The 20,362-nt window shown below is 55.0% G+C and overlaps 1 protein-coding gene across 17 annotated transcripts in view; it reads right to left on the minus strand.

Moving 5' to 3' along the window:
* The window catches only part of agrn (agrin), a 165,370-nt gene that overhangs the window by 43,513 nt on the left and 101,495 nt on the right, over positions 1 to 20,362 (minus strand). For all 17 annotated transcript variants that reach the window (XM_069183835.1, XM_069183838.1, XM_069183836.1 and 14 more), the window contains 6 exons: positions 16,180 to 16,401; positions 14,264 to 14,488; positions 13,152 to 13,355; positions 6,473 to 6,694; positions 1,218 to 1,412; positions 578 to 778 (listed from right to left, as the gene is read on the minus strand). In XM_069183835.1, coding sequence (XP_069039936.1) covers positions 578 to 778; positions 1,218 to 1,412; positions 6,473 to 6,694; positions 13,152 to 13,355; positions 14,264 to 14,488; positions 16,180 to 16,401 — 1,269 coding nt within the window. The remainder of the gene's footprint in view (positions 1 to 577; positions 779 to 1,217; positions 1,413 to 6,472; positions 6,695 to 13,151; positions 13,356 to 14,263; positions 14,489 to 16,179; positions 16,402 to 20,362) is intronic.

The following is a 20,362-nucleotide window of genomic DNA, read 5'->3' on the forward strand; positions in this document are numbered from 1 at the left end:
ATTTTTTAGACTTTCTTTATTCATTTTTAAAACTCTTTAAACATAACTTCACGGGTTTTTGCATCGGCGGCGTGTGCCTTTTTGCCACTGATGGGCCATCTGTCCTCGCTCCAGCAAGCCAGCTACGCTGATGGCAAAGTTTGGGCTCCAGTCACAAGAAGGCTCGCCTGCCCTGTGCGAAATGTGCTGAGAACCCGGCTCTCTGTGAGTCAGGCAGGATTGTTCCTGTGGCTGAGTACAGCAGTGGGAGGTTAGAAATGTCATTTTCGAGAGCTGCAATGCAGCCTCGTGAGCAAAACTGAAGTAAATTACGGTAACAGCTTTCGTCTGGTGCTGATAACATTTTACAGACACCTGCTGTGAGGGTATTAATGAGAGAAGCATCTAATTACACAGCCTGTTGTGTTTGACAGGCATGTGACCAGCTTTGACACTGTAAGAAATATTACAAGCATTCTGTAATATACCATGGTAACTACATTGTAGAGTACAGTGAAACCATGGTAAAATTAGTATAAAGCACAGAGAGGTGTGGTACAGCACAGTGAAATCATGGTAAAATCATGGCAAGCCCTACCTTCATCGCAGGGGCCCGTCCTGGCGATGTCTATTTTCTTCCGCAGGTGGCAGGAGGCAGCCCGCAGGTCGCAGGCGCTGTCGTAGGTGACCCCATCACTGCCGCACACCGGGGCGCCGGGCTGACCCGCGCAGCTGGGGCACACACACTGGTTCCTCACGCACATGGCGCCCCAGGAGCACACGCCGTCCCCACAGGTCTCTGCCAGGACACGGGCACCGGCGTTAGCAGGAAGCACAGATGATCTAACGTCCGCTGCCTGGGGGGGACCTCACTTCCTGTCTACTTGTGTATCTGATCAGGCACAGCCCTGGGGCAAACCACCAGGGGCCCTGGCGTCCAGACACCCACACTGTCTGTCTTACAAGATCCAGGGGGAATCTGACAGCTGCACGAATCTGAATCTATTCTCCATGTTTTGTTATTTTGAAACAGCGAAACAACAAATGTTCCACGTTTGCAAGAGAAAACCTTTAGCGAGCTGCGGTTTCAGGAGCGCCACCTCTCGTTACCCATGTTCCTGCGCTCCCGACCGAGACGACGGGTGTACGGTGCAGTGTCCCGAGACGTGCCGGCGGTCAGACTGCCGCCCCACGCCCCTGGGGGCATGTGGGGGTCTTCAGACAGGCGCGGCACTCACTGCACTCCCCCTGCGCCGCCACCCGCAGGTCCTTCTGCTGCGTGCACGCCTGCACGTGCAGCTCGCACTCGTTGGCGTAGGTCGCGCCGTCGGTGCCGCACACGGGCTGGTGGGACGCCACGCACTCCGTCGGGCACACGCAGCGGCCCGTCTCCGTGTCGCAGATGGCGCCGAAGCGGCAGCTGCTGCAGGGCTCTGCGGGGAGGGAGGGAGAGCAGCGGGCGTGAGAGGGCGGGGCGGGGCTCTGGCCAGCGCTCGGACCCGGGGCCGACAGCCGGGGGCCAGCCGTGAGAAGACCACGAGCGGCCTACAAAAATGCAGGGAGCCTTCCAGCACCTCAAAGGGGTGTTTGCCCCCACCCCGAAACATCTATGGAACAGCAAACAAAGTCACAGAGGGGACCCCAAATGCCTTGAGTGCCCCCCCACCCAATCTCCCACTGCAGGCAAGCTGCTCTGTCCTCGCTATGACAGCACGCAGGGGCCAATTAGAGGGATGGGCAGTAGATCCCGGAACGAGGTCACCCTTCCTGCGCCGCGGCTGGCCAAAGGTCTCGCAGGGTCAGGGCGTTCATTCTCACAGTAGCACCCAGCTTCTTCGTCAAGGATCTGAACGCCACGCCGGCCCCCGGCGTCAGCCGATTCCCAGCAGGCTCGCTGGAAACCAAGCCCCGCCGCCCTGCCAGCTCTGCCTTTCAGCCCTTCAGACCAGTGCGGGGGCATCAGCACACAACATCAGACGCAGCCTCCCGCCCAAAGGGAAAGGAAAGCTGCTGTGCAGGAAACTAAATCTGAGAGGCACACACGTCAACACCCAGCACAGCTCCCTACAGGATTCATCTGCTTTTCTCAAACTGAATGACTTCTGAATTTTTGGAAGAGACTTTTTCCTGAAGTCACTCAGGAGGTGGAGTTAACAACGTCACACTTTAATTCAATGCTGTTTCTGAGGCCTGAGGAAATGCAAATAAACTGCGCTAGAAATACTCCTATGCTACTGCATTCCATGGTGAAACCAGACAACGAAGCAACAATAGCACCAGCCTGGGCACAGTGTAGCAGATACAGAGCAGATAATCACAGTGAAGCCACTGGACACCTACACACAAACTCTTAGCTGCTTTCTTGCACAGACTATATAAGTGACCGCGTCGCACACACAGTCCTGTACACTGAGCCCTGCTGCTCCCTACTGCTCCTCATATGTACACGCAGGTAGTTCCTCTTCCGAAATGCCAGCTGTGTGCCTCAGGGCCCACGCAAGTGCAGACTCAGAGCAAGCGGTTGATTTAAAAGCCACCCCAAATCCGAGGCGTCCGCCTCTTCTCCCTGCTGGCCGCCCGGAGCAAGTGCTCCATCATCTCTGCTAGAGGCTGAGGAGGCTCATTCGTTCTTGCCTGGTGAGCTGCATCCATGGGAGACTCAGACAAACTGTCTTTCATTGGTTTTGTTTTTGTTGCAGCACTTTCATTTCTGTTGCTAGGAAGAAAATAGTTCTCTCCCTCTCCCTCTCTCCTCTCGGTTTCCCTCTCTCCTTTCCTTTTCTCTCCCTCTCGTTCTCTTACCTCCCTCCCCTCTCCCCTTTCCTCTTCCCCTCTCTCCTTCTCTCTCACACCATCTCTCTCCCATGGGTGACCTACATTTCCACCAAAATATCATTTCCAGCACCTGTGAGAGTTCTCCTCCCTCTCCTCTCCCTTCACTTCTTGTCTCTCCTCTCCCCCCTCTGCTCTCCTCTTGTCTTCTCTCACCTCCTCCCTCCTCTCCTCTTTCCTCTCACCTCTTCCTCCTCCTCTCTCCTCATCTCTCCTTTCCTCTTGTCTTCCCTGACCTCCTCTCTCCTTTCCTCTCCTCTCCTCTCTCCTCTCCTCTCTCCTCTCCTCTCTCCTCTCCCTCTGTACACATCTATGAATGGCCTCTCAGAACTGGTGACATTCTTCCCAGCTTTATTAGCTGTATTAGCTCCACAGACATATCAAGGCACCATGACAAGGTCATTCACCATTAGAACAATATAAAAAATAATGAAAAAATAACAGTAATAAAAAAAATGTCTGTCGTATCGACACCAGCAGCCACCTGAGCTGTAAAGATAAGTGGCTTTTATGAACACTTTTCTCAAGCACAGGGGAAAAAAACAGGAAAAATTATAATCACACAATGATTTAATATTCTTCTCTCTCTAAGCCTCTCATTTCAATGGGAGCTGATGCTGGTCACAGATAGCGCTGCTTAATGAAAGATCAGCTGAGCAGCAGACTCAGCCACTCAGTCTCGGCACAGCAGTGAGTGGGTCAGCAGTGACTGTGAGTGGGTCAGCAGTGAGTGTGAGTGGGACAGCAGTGACTGTGAGTGGGACAGCAGTGACTGTGAGTGGGTCAGCAGTGACTGTGAGTGGGAGAGCAGTGACTGTGAGTGGGTCAGCAGTGAGTGTGAGTGGGACAGCAGTGACTGTGAGTGGGTCAGCAGTGAATGTGAGTGGGTCAGCAGTGAGTGGGACAGCAGTGACTGTGAGTGGGTCAGCAGTGAGTGTGAGTGGGTCAGCAGTGAGTGGGACAGCAGTGACTGTGAGTGGGTCAGCAGTGACTGTGAGTGGGTCAGCAGTGACTGTGAGTGGGAGAGCAGTGACTGTGAGTGGGACAGCAGTGACTGTGAGTGGGTCAGCAGTGACTGTGAGTGGGACAGCAGTGACTGTGAGTGGGTCAGCAGTGACTGTGAGTGGGAGAGCAGTGAGTGTGAGTGGGTCAGCAGTGACTGTGAGTGGGACAGCAGTGACTGTGAGTGGGTCAGCAGTGACTGTGAGTGGGAGAGCAGTGAGTGTGAGTGGGAGAGCAGTGAGTGTGAGTGGGTCAGCAGTGACTGTGAGTGGGAGAGCAGTGACTGTGAGTGGGTCAGCAGTGACTGTGAGTGGGTCAGCAGTGACTGTGAGTGGGACAGCAGTGACTGTGAGTGGGTCAGCAGTGACTGTGAGTGGGTCAGCAGTGAGTGTGAGTGGGTCAGCAGTGACTGTGAGTGGGTCAGCAGTGAGTGTGAGTGGGACAGCAGTGAGTGTGAGTGGGACAGCAGTGACTGTGAGTGGGTCAGCAGTGAGTGTTGAGTGGGTCAGCAGTGACTGTGAGTGGGTCAGCAGTGACTGTGAGTGGGTCAGCAGTGACTGTGAGTGGGAGAGCAGTGAGTGTGAGTGGGTCAGCAGTGACTGTGAGTGGGAGAGCAGTGACTGTGAGTGGGTCAGCAGTGACTGTGAGTGGGTCAGCAGTGAGTGTTGAGTGGGACAGCAGTGAATGTTGAGTGGGACAGCAGTGAGTGGGCCGGTAGTGAGTGGGTTTCAGGGTCATGGCGGGTCGGCCAGCTGGTCTGAGGTCCGTTGGCTTATGGCTCGTTTCTGCCGATATGAGCCTCAGGAACAGTGATCATATCCACACTGCTGTGGACTTTAAAAATCCTGCGCCTATCCCGAACCAGTTTCCCCAAATTCGGTCACTGTTCTCCTGTGTGGGGATTCCAGAACAGCCCTTATTCTCCCGTCTTTCCGTGCATTTCCCGAGTCACTCCACACAGATCCCGAGTTTCCCTTTGTGCTCTGGGATTCACTCACTCTTCCTGGAATGAAGCCGCCGCGGCAGGTTACGTGATAGGAAAACGACTAACTGAACACTAATGAAGTCAAGCGCCCTCCAGCGCGCTGGCTGTAACAGCTGATCTCGCGTGGCCCTGCCGAGCGGCTCCTCCGTGCAGCACCTCTGCTCTGCGCCCCCTGCTACGGCGCTGTCATCGTGCCTCGAATGCAAGCTGCCTTCTGCCACGGCGTCGGCTCGACACACGAATGAATAACCCCGGTAATTCGGAAAAGCTGTCAGCGCTCACCACGTGTGGGCAGGTGGCGTCTGTAACCCCCACCGCAGCCCCCGCCGGGTCAAAGACACAATAAGGGCTTGCCAGCCTCATTATCTTGCAGCCAGTGCGCCGACATTCAATCTGCCCGGCAATGAGCTTGTATCATTTCCATAAACATTTATTTTCCGGCAGAGCCGCGTGGAACAGAATGGGAAGGAGCTGATGGAGTTACTGCACGCTGGGATAATGGCTCTGGAATCCTGTATCTCGGATAGGTAATGAAGCACTGGACACGCAAGAGCCACTGAATTACAATGAGCCCCTTGAGTGATATCTTGCCTCTTGGCTTTGGAGTAACGACAACATGAAAAGCAATTCACTGATTTACCAACAGCTGCCTAATCTCCACCTCCACTGGCTGCTTTTCACATGTGTACACGAAACCGAACTAGAGAAACGACCTCCGGTTGAGAAAGAAGATCTCTTGATGTGGGCCCCGGGCCCCCAACATCGATTCCAAGGACACCTCTGTGTTTGTGTGTCTATACTTCCTGCCTTGAACAACACACAGCAACATCACTAGGAAAGGAGACACCGAAAAGAAAACAAATTCTCTTCTTTCTGACCTCACACAGGCGCAGCATCAAAGCCTTCTGCCAGGCTAAAGCCAGGTTAATGTCAAGCGACACAGCCACCACATCTGAGCAGCTAGGCCTGCTGTTGCTGCTCCTTACTCTGTGCCTCACCTGAGCGTGGGGCTGAAGAGGCGCAGGTGGACTCCCAGAGCAGCAGCCCTGGGTGATAAATCAAACCGCAGCACCTGGTTTCTGAAAGACTCTGAAAGGCAGCACAGCAGGGCTCTGTACCCTGGTTCCACATTGTCAGCCGTGCTTGTCTCTCTCACCTGCTGATTTCAACCTCAGAAACACGTTTAACCAGCTGCAGAAGTCAACCTCTTTTTTCTAATGGCTCCTGGACCTTAAGGCTCCTGCTCAGCATCATTGTCACAGTGTCTAACACTGCCCATCAAGTCCAGCTGGGACAGAAAATAAAGGCCTGGGGCTCCGGGGATAAACTGAATGACCATGACTCACGGCCCACTTAGAAAAAAACCTCCTTAACGGAGTGTTTGTGCTAGGAGTCAGCTGGACACACTGGACACAGCGGGCTGGTTTAGGGAAAAGGCACGTCTTTCAGACGCTGAGGATGTCTAGTGCTTGTGTGTTTTGTATAGCCAGGGTGTGGAGACTGCGGCGCAGGTGAGCTGGTGAGCAGGTGCCAGGCGCGGAGCTGCAGGCCTACAGGTGCCGGTCCTGCTCACCGGACAGTTCTGTCGCTGGGCTCCGCCGCGCCCGGCCCAGACAGCAGCCCACCGTGCCAGCGCAGGGCGGTCTGAAGGGGACGAGGGGGTCACTCACTCACCGCAGGGCCCCTTGTGCCGGATCCGGATCTCCCTCTGCAGGACACAGCCCATGGCCTTCATCTCGCACTGGCTGCCGTAGGTGTGCTCGTCGTCGCCGCACACGGGGTCGTGCACCTTGGGGCAGGCGTCCGGGCACTCGCACACCGGCTCCCCGTTCCTCACCACGCACGCCGCGCCGAAGCCGCAGGGCTTGTCCTGGCAGGGGCTGGGGTCGTGGAGCCCTGCTCGGAACGGGAGAGGAGGAGTCAGAGGCGCAGGGCTGGGGAGGGGAACAAGCCCGGGGGCATCTCTGAAAGGCGGGGTAGCTGGCGGGCAACACAGGAACCCTGCGGCACTATAGGGGACCTCAGGCTTCCTCGGGGGGGAGGGGACTGCTCCTAATGAAATGACCAGGGAGTGTCTTGTCGTCTGTGTCGGCACACCTCTCTCTGCACGTCAGAACGCGGAGCTCTGGCTCCATGACACTGAGCCACAGAGCAGAGGGCTGCATCTCTCCCCGCTACTGTCAGCGGACCTCTGTGTCACAGGGGCCCGGCGATGCCAGGGGCCTCAGAGGCTCTGGCTCATCGACGCCCCGACCTGCTTCTGGCTGGGAGGGGCTGCACACAGGCCAGCTCTCGTGAAAACAACAACAGCCCAGCTCTGCTCGATGATTCCACAGCCCGGGGCTCCTGAGCGCCAGAGGGGCTCGGCGAGGCTGCGGCGGAGGTGCGCGGTGTTTTGGCTGCCCCTCGTTAATGAGGAGGAGGGGGCAGAGCTGGGACCGGGGGCGGCTGTGTCACACTTGCTCAATCATGCAGGGAGACAGCGAGGAGGCCAGGAGCCGCTGGCACTGCCCGGCTTCTGAGGACGGAGCCTGTCGATGAGTTCTCTGTGTCGGAGGAGCAGGCGTGTGGACTGTGGTTTCAAAGTGCGCAGGGCTGCACATCGACAGGTCCGGTGGGCCTGCGTGGGGCTCTGGGAAAGTCCCAGGAAACACGGGGCTTTTCCTGGAGTTTCCTTCTCCTGCTGCAGAAGAGGCCTTCCCTGACGGAGGCAGTAACGACAGGGCCCACCTCCCGAATTGCTGCCCCGGAGCTGTGTCATTAAAGCAATTATCCAGAGATTACACGCAGTCATCCCGGATGCTCCATTTAAAACACATTCTTATTAAAAGCGAGGACTGCCTTTAATATTAGATAAACTCTCGACAGTGTGTTCAATAAATTATACCCCTAACGCAGGCCTGAAACATCTCTCCCTTGCCTACTTCTCCGTTAGACTCAAATGTTTAGGAATGTTTAAAACATTTTTCTCTCTCCCAGCCGGAACGTGACCCTAAGACAAACCAGGAGGCAACATCCAGAGGCTTCAGGGTGCCCCACTGGAACTCACAGAAGGGGTCAAAGGTCACCCGCTGAGGCAGTTCACCCCTTTCTCCTCAGCCCTCACACTCTGCGTGCCGTGAAAAATAAGGAAAGAAGGGAAAATCGACACCCTTCCTCATTGCGTGTGAAAGAAAAGATCGCTTCTACAGCCCCTTCACATAAAATGTGTGCACGTGTCTAAAGCAGAGAATCTCAGCCCTCAGAAGAATACCATCTGCTGCCATCATTTTCTTCCCTCGGTGTCACTCGCTCTTTGAGCTTCTTCAGTGGAAAGGCAAGGTGCCAATCACTGCCAACTGCAGGCAGGAACTGCTGCCTACACACCCAAGTTGGTTCAGAAAGATAGATAATTCAGAGGCGTGTTAGAGCTCATTCCAGCAGTGTTTTCTGACACAGACCCGGCGGGCTCTCCCATACCGGCCTGCTGGCCTGACACAGGGTCTTCCTGCAAGGTGAAGCACAGTGCACAGGGCCACTCAGGCTGCACACCCAGAGGCGCTTGCGTACTGAGGTCCAGCTGCCTGCACACACTATCAATCAGCCCCTGTGACCCAGGGGACGCAGGCCCGGCGCCGAGAGGGGCCGCGGGCGCGGGTAGCCATGCCGAACGATCACCTGCACGACTGCGCCCGACGGGCTGCGCCAACGGGCCGGACCAAGCCTCTCCGGGGCTGAACCATCCAGTGGGTCTTCAAGAGCGAGGCTGTCCCGTGCCCTGCCTGAGGGGGCTTCACGCTGGGACCGGCCCCCCGGGCCCCTGCTCCGTGCGGCTCTGCGTGGGCCGTGGCAGTGGACACCGGGAGAGACGGGAGGAGGAGGAGACGCCGCCCCCACACTGACCAGGGGAGCATGGCGCGGGACTTAACATGCGAGCTGCAGCCTCATACGGTCAACAAGCCCGTTGCATTCCAGAGTCCGACACCTAAGACTCCTGCTCTTTGCATTTTTGCAATTGAAATCGTTTGAATATCATTCCAGCTTTTTTTTTTGAGGCATCACACAAAAAGGCTTTGAAAACTCAGCCTACATACCCCTAGGGCACTCAATCACATTCCCGTTTGAAAATTTCAGCAGCAGCACACTGACATATTCAAACCACCGGGGCTCTGCTCAGCTTATACAGAGAGAAGGGATTTTTTTCAAATGCTAGACTGGATCGTACGCAGTTTTTTAATCTCCTGAATACCTGAATTAATACTATGGCAAAAAAAAAACAACAAATCAAAACCAGCAAATGTCTCTGACTGGAGGTGCACTGCCCTGCCAGCAGGCAGAGAAACAAACAAATCCTGAAGTAAATTATTTCAGTGAGGCGATTTTTTTTTTCAAACAGCAGGATTCTTTTAGTTCAATAATTGCCGAGCTCTAGTTCTCCGGGGTGAGGAGAATTACTTCAAGCTTCAGAAATCAGGCTCGTGAGACCACTCAAATCCTCTGTCAACAGCATTTCAGGATTACAGAGGCCATGCAGATATGTCCTGTTTTGTCAAAATATTGCTTCTCCTGGCCTGTGCAGAGGCAATGTTTAGAATTCATTTGAAAAAATCGAACCTCAAGATTCACAATGTTGTAAAAAGCAGCCTGGTGTTATTTATTTGCAGAACTAAATGAAACTCAAAGCTGCTGAACGCCTCGATGTCTGTCTTGCACTGGCGAGGCCAGACCTGGAAGGGTTTGCTCCCAGGAGGTGTGCAGAGCACTTGAGGGTTCGAGTTCTCCCTCCCACAGCAGAGGGGTGATCCTGGGGAACACCAATGTCAATTACAGCACGTTGTAAAGGAGAGGAGAGGGGGCCATCCGGCCTGTCTCACCCGTGAGGGAACTGATGCCAGAATCATATTTCCTGAAAGAAGTCGGAGTTCTGGTTTCAACACCATGCCTTGTGTTGGACTCCACCGTCCAAAAGAAAGGAGAGATACTGAGCTTCTAACAAGGTCGCTTGTGAGGCCTCAACCTGCTCTTCCTTAATAATTGTGCTCAATCCTGCTGGGCTAGTGTATCAGGACTCCTACACAAAGCAAATAGCTGAGGCACAGGGAGAGTGGCAGGGACAACATCTCCATGGCATGGTCCATGGCATGGAGGCCAACGCTAACCGTGGACTGGACTGCATGCACTACATTCACAGACACATTTCTGCATGCACAGACGGGACTTGTTTGGATAGTGTCTTTTGAGCGCACCAAGCTGGGATGGTCATGCTCTGAGAATTCGCCCGGGCAGACTGGGAGAGCAGAGGGAGAGGTGACGGGGCAGAGGCAGCAACTGGAGAAGGGGGTGCTGGGAGGAAGACCAGAGGGCGTAGCGCTGCACTGCTCACACAGGAGTGTGGAATGATGCATAATTTATAGAAATGTATATCTTCCCTCATGATGCATCTTCTGCCTACTCTAATTTATTAGCCTTTTATTTACAACTTATTACATTTAGAGGACTGGGGCTCTCTAGCTCTAAGGGAGATATTTTTTCTTGTATTTAGAAAATAATAAAAGGCAAAAAAAGACATTAACATACAGAATGAAGAATCCCCACGAGCGCTGTTTTAGCTTGATTGCACATAGATCAAACTGTCCTGGCTGTGTGGAGAGCGCAGAACTGCGTCAGGGGGTTTTGCACCTGCGGATGAGCTGACAAGGCGAGGGGTGAGCAGAGCAGCCCTGGGGCGAGAAGCAGGGCCTGCGTACACACTTGGCGACGGGGGGGGGGGCAGCGCTGGAGCCCTGGGGGGCCTGATCCCCTTGGGGGATCCTGACGTCTCCAGCCGGGAGGCCTCAGGGGGCGGGGAAGGAGAAGGAGGCGTTCCCCCAGTCTGCCCAGTGACAGCCAGCCAGCGCTCACAGCAGCAAAGCCGAGCCAGGCCCGCGCGCCGGGACACAGACGGGAGTTCTGTGTTTTTCCATGTGTCAGTCCCACTCTCTTCAGGGAACATCTCCGAATGTGACTCCGTCCAACTGTGAGCCAGTGTCCACCTGTCTGTTTCACCCGGGGCGGGCGCGGGACACAGAGCGGACACAGGCAGGCAGCCGGAACGACGCGAGGCAGGCGTGTGACAGACGTGGGGGCGACCCTATACTCCCAGCGAGGAAGCCAAAGGTAGACGTCCGCTGCTGCAGATCTCCTACATCTGTCGACAGTATCTGGGGACACCCGACCGCGGTGGAAAGAAACCGGCGCCTTAACAGCCAGCCCTGCATTTTGATCCTCCCCGTCTCCGAGAGCGGAGTCAGTCTCTCCATCTACAAGCTTTCCGCCCGGCTGCTCCTGGAAAAGGCTCTGTAACGCTCTGTAAAGAAAGGACTACAGGCCTCAGCCCCGCGCAGCAACGCCTTGGGCTTTTATTAGGCTACAGACGCTTTGAGGCGGCATTGCAAGGGACGTTACCGAGCCTTGCTGTGCCTTTGGTCTCTTGAGGAACGCCTGGAGAGCAAGCTCTTCGACTGAGCAAAAGTCTCTGACCGCATGACTACAACAGCCTTTAACAAGGATCGTCTTCTAGCTGTCTCGTCATGCTCGTCTCCTCTGAAGCCCAGAGCCAGGGGGTCCCCAGGACCTCGGCACCCTCCCTTCAGAGCCTCGCCAGACGACCCGCAGTGCTGGTGATGGGGCTCCCGAGTTTGACAGCTCCACTCTCCGACGTGACAGCAGAGGCCACCCAGGGGCAGCGTGTAAGCTGTCACCCACTTGGATGAAGTGAAATAACTTCATCTTTTTTTTGTACAATCGATAAATGCTGCCGTCCATCGCGCTCTCACTGATGCCTGAGAGAAGCGTGCACCAGGAAACGGCGGAGGAGGCACAGAGCGAGCCGGTTATCCCTGGGCGCTTCCCTGGAGTGTCTGCCTGGAGCAGGAGAATGAGATTCCCGGTGCTGTCCCATCTCCCTAATGCCTCTCGCCTACCTGGGACACGTCTCTCAGCTTTCCGCCCACGGAGGACAAGCAGGTTTCAGAGCTGTAAGCACCCCGTTTTGCATCAAGAAGAGGGAACGTGAATTGTCTCTTGGGCAGATGGAGCGGAGGAGCAGCCTCATCAATAAAGGGAGCCTTTCCCCAACAGGAAACAGGCGACCGCCGTGAGGAGGGGAAGTCTCTTCACAGAGCACATGTGATGTTTAATTAAGAAGGAGAGGTGTGGCACAAACTGTGTGCAGAGTATGCCGATTTCAGTACACAGTAAGGTACTCTCATTGGCTGGGGAGCAAATGGAAACATTTACTTATTCCAGGAAATTTTAAGAAACTTACTCTATGAAAATACTGTAAAATATTTGCGTTGGTAAAGCAGGTTTCATGTTTCATCGGCTTTTTCTACTGCTTACTTGATGAAGGTGCTCTTTCAGCACACAGGCTCACGGAACAGAACCAGCCTCTGCCCTGCCGCCCGCCCGGCCACAGCTGCTCCCTCCTGCGGCCCCCTCGCTCCGGTCCCGGCGCGAGACGGGAGAGGGACCCCAGCGTGTCAGAGCACACCGCGAGTTCCACATGCATGCATCATGCAGGGCGAGGGGGGGGCGGGAAAGGCTGCAAAGTCCAGGAAAGGGGCAAGCACAGCACTCGGAAGAAGAAGAGCTCTCCAACCTTACTGACGCTTCCTTTTTCCCCAAAAGGGCTGTAGAGGAAGGCAGGACACAGAACACACAGACAGCTTGGGGGGGAAAAAACGACTTCAGGTTTGACGAATTTCTGTTACAGAGCAAAAACCGGTCAAACACACTGACAGACGAGGGCCCGCTCACGACCCGATCGCCGGCGCCTCCTGGGTAGTTCTGCCCACTCACCCTTGCCCTCCCTGCACCCCCCCCCAGGGGCCGCGAACCCCCAGTTCTAACAAAGCCGCGCGGCCCCCACCCCCGGGGGAGGTCAGGATCTTCGCGGGAAAGGTCAAAGGCCGAAGCCCCTCGCCCAGAGTGGTCGCACAGAGCGACGCGTCCAGCAGCAGCCAGCTCTAAATCAGACAAGACTCCACAGACAAGACAAGGCAGCCTGGCTCACTGAAACAGAAGCAGGAAACGGACATTTTGAACAAGGGAGGAGGAGGAGGAGGAGGAGGAGGAGAATGGAAGACACACCTGCAGATGGAATCAGAAGTGGAAGACTGGCACTACCGTCGTGTGGGAGTCATGAATGAAACATGACCTTAATGCTTCATCTGTCTGCAATGCTAGGGGTGACAGCCGTGGCAATGGAACGGGATGAAGACGGATTGAGTGTCTGCAATCCTGCCCCCCCAGCGCCACACACATAATCACTCAGCTTGCCCAGCGCTGAGCCATCGGGCACGAGCACGAGAGAGCCAGGAGAGAGGACTCTTACCGCACGGGCCCTGCTTCACGGGGATGTACGCCCGGGCCTGGCACTCAGCCCTGCGCCGCTCGCAGTTGTTGCCGAAGGTGCGCCCGTCCGTGCCGCAGAGAGGACTGTAGGTGCCGTCGCACTGGATGGCCTCGCAGGAGCAGCGCGGGCCGCTGCGCTCCACCTGGCACACGGCGTTGAACGGGCACCCCTCCGGGCACTCGTCTGAGAACAAAAACAGAGCCCACCGGGGTCAGCGCTCCGCCAGCAGGACAGCGCCGCCGCGAGGAATTCTGCAGGAGGAGCGCGTGTGAACGCGGCGCCCCGGACTCCATTCTGCCCGAGCCCACGCAGGGGGGATCTGGGCTGTTCCTGCGCTCCGGGGCTGGGGTGCTGGTCCTGCCGGAGTCGGGGAACTCACTGCCCAAGAGCTCAAACCCTCTGCTATTATTACTGTGTAATTGAGGCTGGAAACAGGCCCTTCCACCCTCTCCCAATGTTGCCGGGCAGCAGCAGAGCCTTAAAAAGCAGCACTGAGCCCTGCAAAGGGCACATACTGAGAGCGTCTAACACACCACAGCACAGGCACACACAACTCTACACACTGTTCTGTGCCGCTCAGCTCTGAGCAAAGCTGACCTTCTGTCCCTGCTACACAACACAGGGATGAACGTGAGACTCCCGCTGCAGTTCGATCCATGTTAGGAGGTGTGATGAGCCCCCGGGCCCCTTATATAAATTATGCAACAAAAAGGCTGATGTATTTAATAAGACTTTAAATCCAAAATAACCTATAAGCAAACTGTCAAACGAAGGCAGCCAGAACAAATTAGCCAACTCCTAGTGCTGGATCAATCACCAGCGCCAGCAGCTCGTAAACCCCGGACCGGCCCAGACCGCAGTGCAATGGGAGTCGACCTTCCTGCTCTGCTGCCCACATATATTTCACAGCCCCTGAAGCTCTCAGCTCGGCGAGCTTCACTCCTGGCCGTGGAGCGAAACTCCTTCGTGGCTGAAGGGCGTGAAAAGAGACAGACAGCGGCTGGCTGCCGCCAGGGTCCAGGGGCTGCTGGGAAGCAATGACGGGGCTCGCTCGGAGGGGGACAGCAGCGGGGCGGCCGGCGCGCTCTCACCCTCCTTCCGGCAGCGCCCGGCGTGCAGAACCTTCAGCTCCAGGCCCTGCAGCTTGCCCGTGCGCTCCATCCTGCACTTGTTGTCGTAGGTCTGGCCGTCGCTGGCGCAGACGGGCTCGCGGTCCGCCGGGCAGGACTCCGGCGAGGCGAAGGTCTGGGGCCGGCGGGTCCGCGGCTCCACGCGGCAGGCCACGTTCGGGTTGCTCCGGCTGTCCTGGCAGGGGTCTGCGGAGAGAGGGGCGGGGCTTAGAGACAGCAGCTTCCCGCCCGGGCGGACCAAGAGCAGGGAATAAAAACCCCAGCGACAGTCAGGATCCCCTTAGCGCCCGCAGAGCACGGGAATATTACACAGCGACGAGCACAGAATCCTTTTCCACCTCAGCTACAATAGCACTGCTGCCGGCTGGAGTAAATGGTTTTGTTATTCGGAATAATAACTTGTGCAATCTAAACTCTGCTCATTCACAGAATGAAAGTATCGCACAGGAATTTCTGGCAGAGTTACTACGGTAAGAGCACAGTCCCGCCCGCTGAGGCGCAGGGAGTTCCAGGCAGATGTGCAGTGTTACACAGTCACCAGGGTGACCCCTCCAGGCCACGTCAGTGTCCCCAGGTGCATCGACACACCGGTCCTGTTGACAGCCGGCGCCGGAGCGCTTCGTGAGGACTGCACGGTGACGCACAGTTCCCCCGGGCCAGCGGGGAGGCAAGATAATCCATAATTGCAATGTAATTTACAAAGACGGTTATTGAAATCAGAGAGGCAGCTTTACAGCTGCAGCCGGGCGTTCAAAAGCGAGGGGAGACAAAGGATTTATTTGCTGTCGTACAGCATTAGAACTCTGCCAAGCTGCGAGTAAGTCATTTGTAGCCCACAGGGGATAAAACAAAACAGAAAAGGCAGAACTGTTTCCAAGTCTCTGGATTAAAAAAGGGGGGAAAAAGGAATGACAACACGAACATAAAAGAAAGCACAGCTTCGCTTTAATCTTTGCACAGAGTGACGAGGATGACTGAGACTCACTTGCCAAAGTAACACTGGAGTCGGAATCGCAGACAAGCTGCCAATAATGAGAAAGCAGCGATGAGTCTATTACAACACCAGGGCCCACACAGCTATACAAGCAGCTATACAAGAATGCAACTGATCCTTTCTCCCACTGCCATCATTAGATAACAGATCCTAGCTACATTTTCCCGGGACTGTCTTCTGAGGCAATTAAAGAGACACTGTACAGACACCCCAAGAGTCAGGTTCTGTACCCCAGGATCACGGGCTGAACCCCCAGCCAGTCACACCACTAGCAGAAGATGCTTTGCGTCTGGACAATTTGTCCTTCTTTCTTGAGGTTTCAGCTCGTGACATTTTTTATTCCGGTTCGTCTGACATATTCTGCTGCTCAGCAGGAAGCAGGAGTATTAATCTCCATGCTTTCAGCCCCGGCGTCTTTTCCCTGTGTCTGGATTTCAAATGGAGGCCTTCGGGTGGGAATGGAGGTATTTAATGTGAAGAATGCCAGGAACAGTGAGCACGCCGCCGCGCTACGGAGACGGATATTTCAACCAACAGGCCCCGGGGAAACGAGCACGTTCACTCACACAGCAAAGAAGGAAGAGGCGTGAGCTGGAAACAAGGAGAAAGAAACTGAACCCAGCGCTCGATAGCGTGAGAGTTTGGCAAAATCAGGAGAGAGGAGCTGCTGCTCGGAAACCCCGAAGACCAGGGAGTGCTCTCTCCCAAGCCCCGTCGTGAAGACCAACGACAGGCCCCGCTGGTCCAGCGATTCCAGCAACGAGCTTCTTCTGGGGCTGCGGAGCCCCGAGCCCCCCGGACAGGCGACCGAGACTCAGCGGACCGAGCGGGCGGCGGGAGAGGCCGAGTCACCAGCGGACGGGGAGAGGGAATGCCAACTCACCGCAGGGGCCGTCGTGCTCCTTCCTGATGTTCTTCTGCAGGCGGCAGGCGTGCTGGTTCAGCTGGCACTCGCTGGGGTAGTCCTGCCCGTCACTGCCACACACCCGGCGCAGGGGCTCCTGCTCGCAGGACAGCGGGCACATGCACTTGGCGGACTGGCCGTCGGAGGACTGGACGCAGGTGCTGCCGTAGCTGCAGGTCACTTCGCTGCAGGGGTCCTTGGCTGGGGAGGGGGCAGAGGGTCAGTGCCAGCGGCCGGTCCCTGACAGGCCCCACATCAGCGACCTCTGCCGCCGCTGGACCTGCAGTTCACCCTACGGCCTGCAGAGCTCCTGCTCCTGCCTGACGTGTGGAGGCATGATGTATGAGGGGGACAGCATTGCTCATCCTTCACCCTAGCTGCAACCCTGCAGGAACAAATATCTTTCCACGCCTGAACAGTCGCCCATCACCTCTGTGCAAATACACTGCAGACATGGAGGAAGGAGCTGCTTTCTGGGTGTGACGGCGTGTCAGGGCTGTCCTCCTCTGACTGGGAATGTCAGACAACTAGAGAGGGTGTCATCTGCACAAGGCTTTCGTCTGGCACACGACTAACAGGTTAACAAGCCCTTAATTTCCTGCGCCGCTGCCATCATCGCGTCACATCATGAAACGCCATGAAACTCTTTCGACAGAGCCTGGCTTGTTCTCCCCTTCAGCTGAGACGCCTCTCTACGCTGGCCTGATTGACGCTTACAGTGCGCCATGCGCAGTCCACACTCCTGTAGGGTAATGTTTATCAAACACGTATAGCCGAGGAGAGGCGATGAGGCGAGGCGAACAGGGGAGCTGTACATGTGAGGGGATTTATAGGTACCGTGAAATTAGATGTGCAAGTTGTAGCACTTTCCCCATCCATGCAAGCACTGTGTACCAGGAAAGAAAGAGAGCTATTTACACTGTAATTGTATACAGAATTATCTTCATACTGGAACCCATTAAATTCAAGTCGGGCATTTTTTTATTGCGGAAAATTTTGCAAAAAATCAACAAGGAGATTGGATTTGAATGCTAAGAGGACAGCCCATTTAGCGGATATTTCCATGCACGGTGTTAGCACAGATAAGCCTCACTTCAGCCACGGATGTGTTAGCAAATTGCTTGTAAGAATGTGACTCGTTTTATAAGCAATAACCACCAGGGACTTTTCCCGGGAGATCTGATGAATCACGAAACTCCTTTTTTCTTTTCTAAAAGCACCCCTGCTTCCTAATCAGACTGCTGCTCCAGTCCAGCGAGTGGCAGGGCTGTCTGCCCGCAAGGATGTGGTCAGAGCTCTGCCAGGTTTAAAATTTTAATGAAGGGGACGCAGGGAGATCACACAGCTCCAGGCAGCAATAGCCGAGCAGCAGAGGGGAACAAGGCAGGGGGAGGCGCCGGCTAACTTCTGGCACAGAGAAACAAGAGCCAGTGCCCTGCTGCACTGCAAAACAAAACCTCCTCTTGGCTCTTTTGATAAATGCTGTATGATTTACACTAGATTTATTAATACTTCATGGCAGGGCTGGTTCGGGGCGGCTGGTACAGGGCTGGTAGAGGGGGGGAACCTTGAGATCCACAGCTCAGTGTCGCCCCGGAGTCTCGCTGGAGACCCTGCCCTCCTTTTCAGAGACTCTTATATCAAAGCCTTTTCGTTCTCCTTCTGCTGTCACCTTCTAACGTTCAGCTTCCCTCCTCTAGGAGCGGGCTGGAGGGAGGGGAGGTGAAGCGGCCCGGAGCAGCTCTCGGCCTCTGCCGAGCTATCCAACGAGTGTCAACCCTGCCCCCAGCCTTGCTGATTGCAGGACACTTCCCAGTGAAGCCCCTGTAACCCCCAGCCCATCTGGCAGTCCCGAGCACAGTGGGAAAACGGGAGAGCGAGAATGGAAGCCAGCTCCGTATGACACTGCCCGATGCTGTAGCTGCCCCGTGCCAGTCACAGGACCAGCGGCCCACAGCAGGTGTGCTTGAAGGTGTTCCCTGCTAAATTGCCAAATTGAGCAAATGTCCTTCGGTATGGAAAAAGCCAGGGAAAGGCTGTCTGTCGCGCACCTCTATCGGTGGAAGAAAGGGAAAGGGTGTGCAGAGACCGGCACACCCGGGACGTGCTTTAAGATTAAACTGGATTAAAACCGCCTGCAATTACAAAAACATGAAATGTGGCTTTTGAGAAACCAGGCCATTATCTCTCACCCTTCTCTCCCAGCCCCCCACAGCAAAGAGCTGAGAGCCACAGTCTCTCATGCAGATCCGTTCTTATTGCAAAGCAGCAACACGACGTTAAAAAGCTCTCGTCTGCAAAGGCAGAAGAAACTAGAGGGTGATTCGTCAAATTCCCAGACAGTTCTTCTGCTTGTCTGTTTTGTCCCCTTCTCTTCTCTAACATCTGACGTTAAACTGCACAACACGATGCCGATTCAATTTTACGCCAGGATTCAATAAGCATCCACACTGCACAAACACAAGGCTACACAAACAGAGAGAAACTAGAAAAAATAATGAAGGAATAGAAGCACTTGGAGCTCTGCAGCACTGAGAACTGTCATTCTCTCTCTCTGCACATTTCTCACTTGTCCCCCGAGCTGAGACGTGGTCTTGTTTAAGGAGCAGGTCGGCACTGAGGAGCCCTGCCGGCCTCGATGATTCCTCTTTCTGGGACGGAGCGCAGTGGCATCTGGGGAACTGGCGGGGCTGGGGGTGAGACTCAGATGATTGGCCAGAGGTCCAGCTGGGATGTCCCTGCAACTCCTTAATTGGCAACAGCGCAGGCAGGTAGAGCGGCAGGCTTGGAGCAGGCCTGTGAGAGGGATGGAGCTGCAGGGCAAGGGGGGATGGCATTTCCAGAAAGTGGGACCATCGGGGCAGAGATTCAAAATATTCATATAATATTAATTTCGTCCCCAACTAGGGCGGCGATCTGTGAGAAAACGAACAGGCACATACATCAGTCTCAGCTGTGTGAATCTCCTCTTCTCTTTTCCAAGCTGTCCCAGTTTCCTAGCAGTGCCCTGATTGCTGTCAATCCTAGCCACTGCCCTGATTCACACAGGAGCCTCTCCAATCTCAGCTCCTAGAGTTAGCATCCTGAACACGTCTCTGCAAAAACACTTGTGTTTCGTCCCTGAGAGCACAATGCTTTTCTCTTGTCCAACAGGCTGCAAAAGAAAGAGGTAACATTTGACTTAAGAACTCGACTTCTTTCAATACTGCAGGCAATTTCAGCCCACTTTTCCTCGTTAGGTTTATGTCATTTTTGTGCAGCGTCAGGTCAACGGAATTTATAATAGGCGCACAATGAACAGAAGAAAATACTTCTGTCTGGTCGCAGTAAGAAAAGCACCATTGTCTCTCCCACGCTGCTGTTTACAATGTACTGCCCTTTGTGTGTGCGCGCATCGGCTTGAAGCCGAGAAAACATTATGCAAGGAAATCTGAAAAGTTGAAAATTAGAGTTCCTGAGCAGTATTAGGCTTAGCCAGCAAAACATCTTCTTTCTTTAAACGAGCGGTAATCTCTGCTTATCTCTCTCGAGCAAGATGTCTGGCCCCGGTCCCCGCTAGGTAACAGCAGACAGGGTTTGTTTAACAAGTATCACTTCTCGGAGTGGAGGGAGCACAGGAGCGAAGGGCCAGACAGCATTCAAAACCTCCTCTTATCGTTTCTGTCATGTGAGCGGCTTCCTTCGAGCCAGAAGACTCCGCCGCTGCGGAAAGCACCAACAACGCGGGCAGGTGGAAAGCAGCCTCACAGATTCGGGCACGTCTTTACTCTTCAGCTGTGCGAGCGATCTCCCGCAGCCCGAAAGGAACTGGACTGGGCAGCAGCCAACAGCAAACTCCATCAAGAAAAACAAATGAATCTGCTGCCACCGAGCCTCTGTACACTCATAACCCCAGTGATCCCAGTGAGCTCGTCATCTTCCCGTTTTCCAAAACACAGCAACCAAGGCAAGAGGGAATGTGAGAGGAAAATGAAAAGTTGCCAAGAAAAAGCACCTCTGGCACGACGGGGAGGAGTGAGTGAAGCACAGGATGTTTTGATCCTTTGGTAAATGAGCCCTTTTCAAACAGCAGAGCAGAAGTGCTTTTCCACGGCCGACCCATGGGAACGGCGGGCGGGAATCGCTGCCAGTGTGTCCATCGGAAAGCAGCGGAAGACTCTAC

The sequence above is a fragment of the Lepisosteus oculatus genome, chromosome 25 (assembly GCF_040954835.1).
Source record: "Lepisosteus oculatus isolate fLepOcu1 chromosome 25, fLepOcu1.hap2, whole genome shotgun sequence".
NCBI lineage: Eukaryota > Metazoa > Chordata > Actinopteri > Semionotiformes > Lepisosteidae > Lepisosteus > Lepisosteus oculatus.